At 59.8% G+C, this 9,662-nt stretch overlaps 1 protein-coding gene across 1 annotated transcript; it reads right to left on the minus strand.

The window, feature by feature from the left end:
* Positions 1–532: 532 nt before the first annotated feature.
* NDUFA4L2 (NDUFA4 mitochondrial complex associated like 2) lies at positions 533–5,700 on the minus strand. The gene is made up of 4 exons (XM_061368753.1): positions 5,561–5,700; positions 2,196–2,284; positions 946–1,006; positions 533–797 (listed from the first exon to the last, which is right to left on the minus strand). The coding sequence occupies exons 1-4, from the start codon at positions 5,615–5,617 to the stop codon at positions 741–743; spliced, it is 264 nt and encodes an 87-aa protein (XP_061224737.1). The 5' UTR covers positions 5,618–5,700; the 3' UTR covers positions 533–740.
* Between the last annotated feature and the right edge of the window lie 3,962 nt (positions 5,701–9,662).

Here is a 9,662-nt window from a genome sequence, read left to right on the forward strand (position 1 = left end):
GGCCCCTGAGCACTGTGCTACGGATGGATGTGGGGCATGCACCCACTGCCTGCACTTGTGCCTCAGTGTCCCCACCGTGGTGCTTTGCTGAGGGCAGGAGGGAGCTGGGGATTTACACTGAGCCCTGGAGCGTGACACCCATGCCCAGGCCCTGGCACGTCCCCCCCTGTCACCTGCTTTGTGTTTGCTGGCCAGCATTCAGCACTGCCATAGCCAAACCAAACACCCCATAGCTCAGGACCGGGGCTGTGCACACATGCAGGGCACGCACATCCATCCGCGTGCGTGTGAGCGTGTGTGACTCCCTCCATCCCATCCAGCCCTTTTCCCTCTCTGGAGGGGCCGGGATGGGCCCTGGAGCGTGGGAGAGAGGAAACACAGCACCCAGGGGCCATGAACCGCTGCTTCCAGTGGGATGTGAGCCCCCATCCCCGCCTTCAGAGGGGGGAGATGGATGTCTCCTGCGTTCATGGGTCTGGGAAACCGTACAGGAGCTGTTTTTCCTGACCCACTCCCCACCCCAAATAGTTCATTACTGTGCTATGAGTTTAATGTAGGCAAGACAGGATGGTGACAGCAGGGTGAGCGCATCGCTCCGACAGTGATGTGCTTTATTGCAGGTTGGGGGCCCAGCCCCATGGATTGGGGGTGCTGGGGAGGCAGCGAATGGCGTGGAGCTGTGGGGCAGGAGGGGTTGATGTGGGTTGAGGCAGAGCTGCCCCAGCACATCCCAGCGCAACTCAGAAACTGGGCCGCTCCTTCTTGAGGCTCTTGTAGTCGGTGGAAACTGCCAGAAACTGGAGAAAGGAGGGATGTGATGGGGGAGGAATGTTCCCTCTGGCCCAAAGCTCATGGTGCCTCTCCCCCTTCTCCCCTGAGGGGGTTTTGCCTTAACCGCAGCCATTTCCCACCCCCCTAGAGGCCCCCAGTTCACCCAGTGCTCACTTTATACTGGTCCGTGGGGCTCAGCTTATTCCAGGGTTCAGGATTATTCTTCCGATCCCAGCTGCAAGGTCATGAGCATCTATAAGGGGGGGGGGGGGGAGACCACCACCCCCATCACCCCCATTTTTCCCCATTAATGCCCCCAGCCCTCTGATGCTGCTGTGATTGGGGTGAGGAGCTGGTTGGGGGGGGGGAACCAGGCAGGCACATCCCTGCCCAGGCTTGTGCCACGGCCATGGCCTGACTCACCAAACCACAGCCTGGCAAGCACCATGGCACCGGTGCTACGTGCAGGGGTGCACATCTGCCTGCCCCCCCCCAGCCACCCCATCCCTCTGCCCCGCTGAGCTGGTGTTGCTCAGATGAAGCCATCCCAAGGAGGACACGTCCCGTTGTGGGAGGCCAGCAGCGCTGTGGGATGGGTCCCTGGAGAGCATCCCCCCCCACTCCCCCTCCATCCTCCTGCAATCCGCTGGTGTTGGCCAAGAGCAGAATTTTCCATCTGGGAAGATGTGCGTGCGTGCACGCTGGGGATGCGGTGTGTGAATGCAGCCCCCCAGAGCTGTTTCATAGCATCAGTGTGCTGGGGAGAGGGATGCTGCTGTTGTTTTCTCCCCCCCCCCCTCACACGCACACGCTTCCCCCATCAAAGACAAGGTGCCTGGATCTGCTAATTGCCGTGCTAAGTACCCTGGGCAGCTGGCGTCAAACGGAATCAATGAGCGTTTTACCGGGAGCAAACAAATATTAGAGCGGCATTAAGGCAGCGTGGAGCTGCAGGGCCACTGAGCTACGGGGGGAGAGAAGCAGGCTGGTGTGCTGCAGCGTGCTGTCTGTCCTGTGCCAGCCCATCCGCTGCCGCTCCTCAGCAATCCATCCTCACACCTTGCCTCCCGCTCCTTTCCCGTTCAGCCTTGCACGCTTTTCATCTCTGTCCATCCCTCCCTCTCTGCCTGGGTTCCTTCTCCAGCCATCCATCCCACTGGTTTCCCATTCTTCTATCAATCCATCCCTCCCCACACGGTTCCCCCCCCTCTATCAGTCACATATTGCTCTTATCTGCCTCGTCATCCTGCCCCATAACCTCTCTGCATCTCTCTCCCGGCCAGAGCAGCAGGATGGGGGGACCCTGGTCCCTCACTTCCCAAGTGCCTCCCTCCGGGCACTGCTGCACCCAGCTTTGCTCACCATGGAGGGTGTCAGAGCCCATCCAGGAGCCTTGTGCACCCCAGGGACACCCCGCCCCATACCTGACATCCGGGCTGTACAGGGCCAGCCTCAGCAGGTACAGGACGGCACTGCCCATGCCGACACTGATGAAGCCAATGAGGGGAATGAGCTGCAGAGAGAGGAAAATGAAAAATACCCCAATGAAATGAATATTTATCAGGCCGACTGGAGAGTGAAAGGGAGAGCTGACACACCGGGAGATTTACAGGGGAAATATGGCAGAGCAATCCTGTAGCTGGGCTGCGGTACACAGTGTAGCTGTCAGCTTGAGTGACTGAATTAAAAGAGGGAGAGAAAAATCGGCTCGTGTTGGAGAGGAATTGGATTTGGAATGAGAAATCGCTTCCCCTCTGCCTGCTGCTGCTGCCCAGTGCTGCTGGTGCTGGCTGGTGCGGCCATGGTGTGATGGTGCCCTGGTCAGGGGCTGAAGCTCAGGATTCCTCCCAATGGGACTTGGTCCTGCCCCCCCCCCCGGCCCTGTGTCTTTTCCCACCACCTCTGGATGAGGAGGGTTCAATCCATCTTCCCCTGTGTCTGCAGCAGGGATGGACTGGGATCACTGGTGCCAAGCATCACTCAGTGACCCCCTCCAGGAGCTGCCCCAGCCCCATAGAGGGTGACCCAGGGGGGGTCCCTTCACCCTGCTCCGTGTACCCAGGGTTTTGCATCCCTCCTTTGCAGGGCAATCAGCTCCATCTCCTCGTCTCCTCTTCCCCCCCGCCTCTACTGGCGCTGCCAATCCCCAGTGCCCGGGGGGACGTGGCCTCAATCGGAGCCGAGCCGAGGCTGCTTTGACCTCCCCCAAATTGCAGCGGCCCCCGTGCTAGGGGAAGGCGGGCGGAGCGTAATGAACCTCCCGGCAAGCCGTGCCCCTGGGAGGCCGAACCGCAGCCGGCTCCTCGCCGTGCCCATTAGCACGGAGCGGGGCTCGGGGGCTGGCGTGCGCTGTGCGCGCTGCATCGCCGGCAGCCGAGCCCCTGCGTTGTGTTCGCTGGAGCAGTGAGCAAGTGTCCCCACATCCCCCCCAGCCACCCACTGCACCATGACTCAGGTTCCCATCTGGATGAGGCATAGAATCCCAGAGCGGTTTGGGTTGGAAGGGACCCGAACACCTTCCACTGGACCAGGTTGCTCCAAGCCCCATCCTTAGATGAACAGGGTCCATCCAACCCCCTCAGTTCTCTGCCAAGCACCTCCTTATGGGGAAGACCCCTCCGCAGCCAGATGCATCTCCGTGCCCTGGCTGTGCCCCCCCATCCTCTCCCAGCGCCCATGCCCAAGCCAAGCCGTGCTCGCAGCGGCTGCTGGAGCAGCGGGCAGATGCCAGCGCCGGTTCGGGGGGTTAGAGGCATCAGCAGATAATGATCTTCGTGCTGCGTGCGGCTGGGTGCCAAGAGGAGCTGGCAGTAGCCGCTACCCAACCGCGCCGGCTAATCAAGACGAACTCCACAGCGCCGGGAATTGCTGTGTCTGGTGGAGGAGAGTCGGGGCGAGGGGTTCGTCTCACCATCTGCTGCTGACACCTTCTGGGTAATTAATGCCTGGGAACAATTAAGGGTAGGGGAGCTCGGGGAGCCGCGCATTGCACAGGCAAAGGGGCTCTGGGGATGCAGGTGCAGGCGGTGGGCCCTGATTCCCCCCCCGCAACACACACACAAAGGTAAAGAAGGTGTATTGAGAGCTTGATCTTAAGCATCCAGAGTCCAAATGCTGCTTGTGTGCCTGCAGTGGCTATTTGGGGGGACCTGCTCCCCAGGACCCCCATCTCCCAGCCAGGTTTGACTGCATCCACTCAGCACTTCCAGAGTGGGGATCTGGCCCTGTTCCGACCACTCCAGCTCCCAAAATAGCAGGAAGGAGGAAAGAAATGCATGGAGGTGTTGGGTGAGGTGGGGGCCCTGTGTCTGCATGGGATATGGGCGAGCATCCCTCCCATAGGGAGCGGATGGTGGGATGCAGCCCCAGCCTCTGATGGTACCCGAAAAGCACCCACTGAGCCGTGCAGCCCCCGGCCATGCCAGACGAGGTTTTACTCCTGTGCTTGACCATCACGGTGCTCCAGGGCATGGTGGGGACATTAATCACTGCCATGCAGGCAGGCAGCCGGGCGTGCTGCCGTGGGAGAATCTATTGCCAGGTGAAAGTGCTGATGTACCTGCCCGGTGCGAGCTGGAGCTCATCACCTGGAATGGATGACACGTCCAAAACTGCCCCAGCAACCTCTGCCAGCAATAATCCTGCTTAACGGCACCGGGCACATGCCAGGATCTTCACATACAGGCACCCAGCATCACCCTCCCCTTTACATGCACTGGTTGGGGGCCTCTCTGTGCCCCCCCCCCCTCAGCTCATACACCATCCTCTGCCTGACAGATGGGGAAACCTTGGCAGGAGTGAGCAGAAAAGCCCCAAATTGCCCCATTTTGCACACACAAACACACAGCAGCCCCGGTCTGTGCTGTCCCTCCATCCGCTCCCACCAAGGGCATCAAAAGCACCCAGGAGCACCCGCTTTTCCTTGGGAGAACCCAGCACCAGGGTGCTCCTGCTCCAGCCCAGGCTCCCTCCCAAGTGCCAGCAGCGCCCGGATGCTCAGCCATGGCTCATCCTTTCCACCCTGGCTGCTTTACCGCCCCAAACCCAACTGCCAACAGCTTACGTGACTTCCAGCCAGTGCTTGCTCCTTAACCCTCCCCAGGCCACCAGCCCCTGGCAGGTCCCCAGCCTGCTGCTGTCTCGGGGGGGCTCTGGTTTATAAGGGTTTGAGCATCTTTGTACATGAAAACCCTCAGCAGGGGATGGGGCCAGCTCTGAGCTGAAGGGATGGGAGTTGGTGCTTCAGACTGGGGCTGCTGAGGTGAGTGGGGAGGGGGATTGATTCCCCCCAATCCAAGATGCCCCCCTGAACACCCACAGCAGGGGGTGGACATGGAGCATCACCCCTCACTCAAGAGTGCTGGTTGGGGTAAGTAAACCTGTGGGTAAGAGTCAATGCACCCAAAGCCCAGCCCTGGCCCCTTACAGTGCTGGATGGAGCGAGTGGGGCAGGGTGGCCTCATCTCTCTTTAGTAAAGGGGGGCCGGGGACCCCCAGGCTTCCCTGGAGGATGCTGTGAGGGCCGGGAGGACAGTGCCAAGGGGAAGGTGGCACACAGGGACAGCCTGGGGAGCGGGACCAGGAGGCTGGGATGGGGTTTGGCAAGAGGGAAGAAAAGGGGGGGCTGGCAAAGGGTGCAAAGGGCAGGAATTGATGGAGGAGAGAGAGGGATGTGATGAGAGAAGGGCAATGATGAGCCCGGAGGGATGGAGGCTGTGGGGGTCCCTGCGAGGAGGAGGGGGGCAGAGGGATGGGGAGGATGGGGGGTCCCTGGGGGGGGGTGACTCACTCCGGGGTGTCTCTTGACGTGCCGGGAGAACATGGTTCCGAGCAGGGGGCCCTTCATGGCGAGGGTGCGGGGCAGGTCCGGCCGCGACAACGGATCCTGGAGTGCGGTCCGAGGATGGAAGCTGGGCAGGAGACGGGAGGGAGGCGTCCGCAGCAGGGCGGGGAGGGACGGGGCGGGACGGGACGGGACGGGGATCCCAGCCCGGGGACAGCATTGAGGGCTGGAAGGGGAGAGGGAGGCTGAGGAGCAGGTCCTGAGCTCCCCAATGCCCCTTCCAGCCGCTCCCGATAACTGCGTTAATGACGAGCTTTGCAATGGGATGCTTGAGGCCCCCGCGTGCTGCTGGACCCCAAACCGCATCCGTGCCTCAGTTTCCCTCTCGGTGCACAAGGGGCTGGCCCCTTCCCTCCACCTTCCCAGGTTGCTCCGCACCTCCCTGCCAAGGCGAGGGATGAGTCGTGTGATTTGTTATGACAACCTCGCTGATGTTTGCTGCCCCCCTCCAACCTCCCATTTATGATAAATGACACAACACCCCATTTACATTTAGCAATGCAAATCTCCCTGGCGGTACCAGATGCTGCCGTGCATATGGAAACCAGCTCTTCCTATCCACTGGCTCAACAAAAGACAGGGGAGCTGGATGGAGCAGGGACTCGTCCTCCCTGACCATCACCGTGTGCATCTGCATGAGCAAAGCCTGGCCCCAGCCCTGGGCAGAGCATGGGGAAGTGGCAAGCGATGCCCATGGAAGGGGATTGGAACTGGATGGGTTTAAGGTCCTTTCCAACCCAAACCATGCCGTGATTCTATGATGGTGTCACACACGCAATGGGCACAGGCCAGGCCCTCTCGCACATCCCTTCCACTGAGGGCTCAGTCCCTCAGCAGATCAGGCTTTGCTCATGCAGATGCATACATGAACACATGCACAGGCAGCCAACACACATGGCAAAGTGGCAGCAGGCTCCTGCACATACATACATGCACATATATATACATACATGCACATACACACATGCACATACACATACACACACACACATACACATACATACATGCACATACACATACATATGCATACACATACATAGATGCACATACACATACATATACATACACATACATACATACATGCACATATACATACATACATGCACATACACATACACATGCATACACGCACATACACATACACACACATACACATCCATACATGCACATACACATACACATGAGCTCTGGCAATTCTTACCACTGACCTATTGTGCTTTTGGCTGGGAGCCTCCAGCCCAGCACTGCAGCCTCCAAGTCCCCCCCAGCACCCTCCCCAGTGCAGCCCCATCCGCTCCACTCATCCTCACCTCAATTCTTCCAGCAAAGCATAAAAGGACAAAGGGGAAGAATTGCTCTGGAGTGTATGGAAATAAAGAAGCCAGGCCTGAATCGCAGCCAGCGGCGCCGTGTTGAGCCCTTTGTTGATCTAATTAGAGTTTTGAGATGGGATTGATTAAGTGCCACTCCCCAAGCCCGAGCACATCCTGCCCTCAGCATCCTTTGCTGCAGCATAGGGGCAGCAGACATGCCCTATGTACACGTGTGTATGTGGTGGGACTCACACGCAGTGTCACAGAGCACAGGACACAGGGAGCCAGGTCCCATCGCAGCCAGGTCTGCTTTGGAGCATCCTGCATCTCTGCACCATGGACCGATGCAAGCTCCTGGCTCCCCATGGGTAGGCCCCGGCTTCCCATGGAGATGCAGAGGGATTCCCTGCCCACCGAGCCCAGCTGGCTCCATGCTCATCAATGAGTGTAATTAAGAGCCAGCTTCATTCCGTGCTTCCCTCTTCGGTGGTGATGATAGCGCTTGGCCCCACAGCTCAGGGCTCAGCCTTGCAGGGTGCTGGGGGTGCTGCTCTGCACCCCTGGACCCCCCCAGCAAACAGACTCTGCAGGAGCTGCTCCTCATTCACAGTTGTGATGGGTCAGTGCTTTGGGGCAAAAACAAGCCAAGATCCTCCCTATAGAGACAAGCACCCACGCGTGTGCACGCCTGCAGGCACGCAGCAACACGGATGCGTGCATCCGGGCAGCTCACGCACATACGTGTGCATGGATGGACACCTACACGTGTACACCCCAGCAGTGGGTGTGCATGGGCACACAGGCATGCACACACCTTGGTATACTGATATGCTTGCACGTGTACTGGTGCCCCCCGTGTAAGGGCTATGGGGAGCTGGGAGGACAAATGGGGGGGGCACTGGCGTGGCTGTGATTTTACAACGGCTCCAGAGATATTATTCAAGATGAAGGAGAATCACGGCTGCTGCGAGCGAGCGCGGGGAATTCATCATCGCGAATTGGGTGCCCCCCCCCTTCATCCCCCCTCCCGCCCCGACGCCGCGGTGATGAAGTGCTTCATTAATAGGAGATGCTGCAGCTTGGGGCTGAACGTGCCTGCACCTGAGCGTGCGTTTCCTTTGGCTCTCAGCCTCTCTATGCCCCCCCCCGCCTCAGCCCCACCGCTTTGGGATGAGCCACCCCAAACCCTGCCCCCTTGATGGCGACACGAGGTCACCCCTCGGTGCTAATGGGGTGCCCTCGCTCAGGCTCTGCCGGTGCTGCCGGCGCTGTAAATCTCAGCGGCTCTTGGCAGGGCGCGATGGAGCCCGGCATCAAAAATTCATGGCAAGTAAAGCAAACAAACAATAAACAAACAGCCCATAATTAAACGCCGGTGAACGGGATGGATTTCATCGCCCTACAGAGCCCCCTGCACGAGCATCACGGAGGGCATCACTCGCCTACGGGCGCTCTCGTGTTGTGATGCCTCGCACAGCCAAAGGCTGCTTGCCCCTTGCTCTGAGCTGCTGCGTGATGCTGTGCGCATCCCATGATGTCACGGATCTCTGGTGACATCACAGCGCTCCTGCCCCGGCCGTGAGGAGGAGGCTCGGCACCCAAGTGCTGGCCCTGGCACCATCCATCACGGGTGCACGCTTCATTTGTAAGTGGCACCTTCATTTAAAGCGCTATTATCACCTTAATTCCTGCCATTAATCACACGGCGCTGTGCGATGAGCACCAGGAGAGCCCATCCCGGACCCACAAACGCTGCAGTGTGTGTGTGTATGGGGGGTTGACACCATCCGAGCGCCCCACGACTCTGACACCCCCCTGTAACGCTGCCAAAAGGTGGCTGAGGTGACCCCCACCTCTGTGCCCACCAGCTCTAACGTGAGGCAGGGGCTGCCTTTCCCCATGGCAGCATCCTGGAGGGGACATTGTGTCCCCAACCATCACCCCATGGCCTCAGTGGGATGGGGTCCCTGGCTGCAGGTTTTGGGGTGGCGGGGGGGGCACACATCATCTCGATGGCAGCAGGAAGGTGTTTCCTGCACCCGACCCCGCAGTTAAGCACCCGCTCGGGCTCTGCCCTCGGTATCGATCTGAGTTTTTCCTCCCATAATTCGCTGAAGAAAAGCCCGAGCCCGGAGCTGTGATTTCCAGAGCCCGGTTTATAAATAACCGGGGTCAGCAGCTGCCAATTGCCGTAATGCTGCCTTGATACAATTTAATAAACATAATAGCCTCTTCCTTCATTGTGACAGAGACACTGGTGGGGCCGGCGCCGCGCCGAGCACGGCTCAGACACGCACACGGCCCCGACACGCTCCGCGCCTGGGATGCGCGCACGTGGCCGAGGCACGCATGAACGCGGCTTCAGACGTGTGCGAAGCGGAGCCACACGGGCACACGTCTGATGTGTGTGTCCGTGGGGGTGATGCACGCAAGCTGCATGGCTGCGACAGGCGTGAATGCGGCTTGGACACGCGTGCTCATACCTGGGACACGCGTGCGCACGGCTGGGACACGGGTGCACAAGGCTGGGACACGCGTGCACACGGCTCGGACATGCGTGCACACGGCTCAGACACGCGTGCACACGGCTGGGACACGTGTGCACACGGCTTGAACACGCGTGCACACGGCTGGGACACGCGTGCACACGGCTCGGACATGCGTGCACACGGCTCAGACACGCGTGCACACGGCTGGGACACGCGTGCACACGGCTGGGACACGCGTGCACACGG

The sequence above is a fragment of the Neopsephotus bourkii genome, unplaced genomic scaffold (genome assembly GCF_033783945.1).
Source record: "Neopsephotus bourkii isolate Nb327-2 ecotype Australia unplaced genomic scaffold, CSIRO-AGI_Nbou_v1 NB_1445, whole genome shotgun sequence".
NCBI lineage: Eukaryota > Metazoa > Chordata > Aves > Psittaciformes > Psittacidae > Neopsephotus > Neopsephotus bourkii.

Bases quoted from the DNA above. Each gene is read 5' to 3' on its own strand.
- NDUFA4L2 (XM_061368753.1), bottom strand. From the start codon at position 5,617: ATGAAGGGCCCCCTGCTCGGAACCATGTTCTCCCGGCACGTCAAGAGA. The intron at 1,007-2,195 runs GTATGGGGCGGG...ATGACCTTGCAG, and splicing joins CTGTACAGCCCGGATGTCAG to CTGGGATCGGAAGAATAATC. The intron at 798-945 runs GTGAGCACTGGG...TCCTTTCTCCAG, and splicing joins GCCCCACGGACCAGTATAAA to TTTCTGGCAGTTTCCACCGA.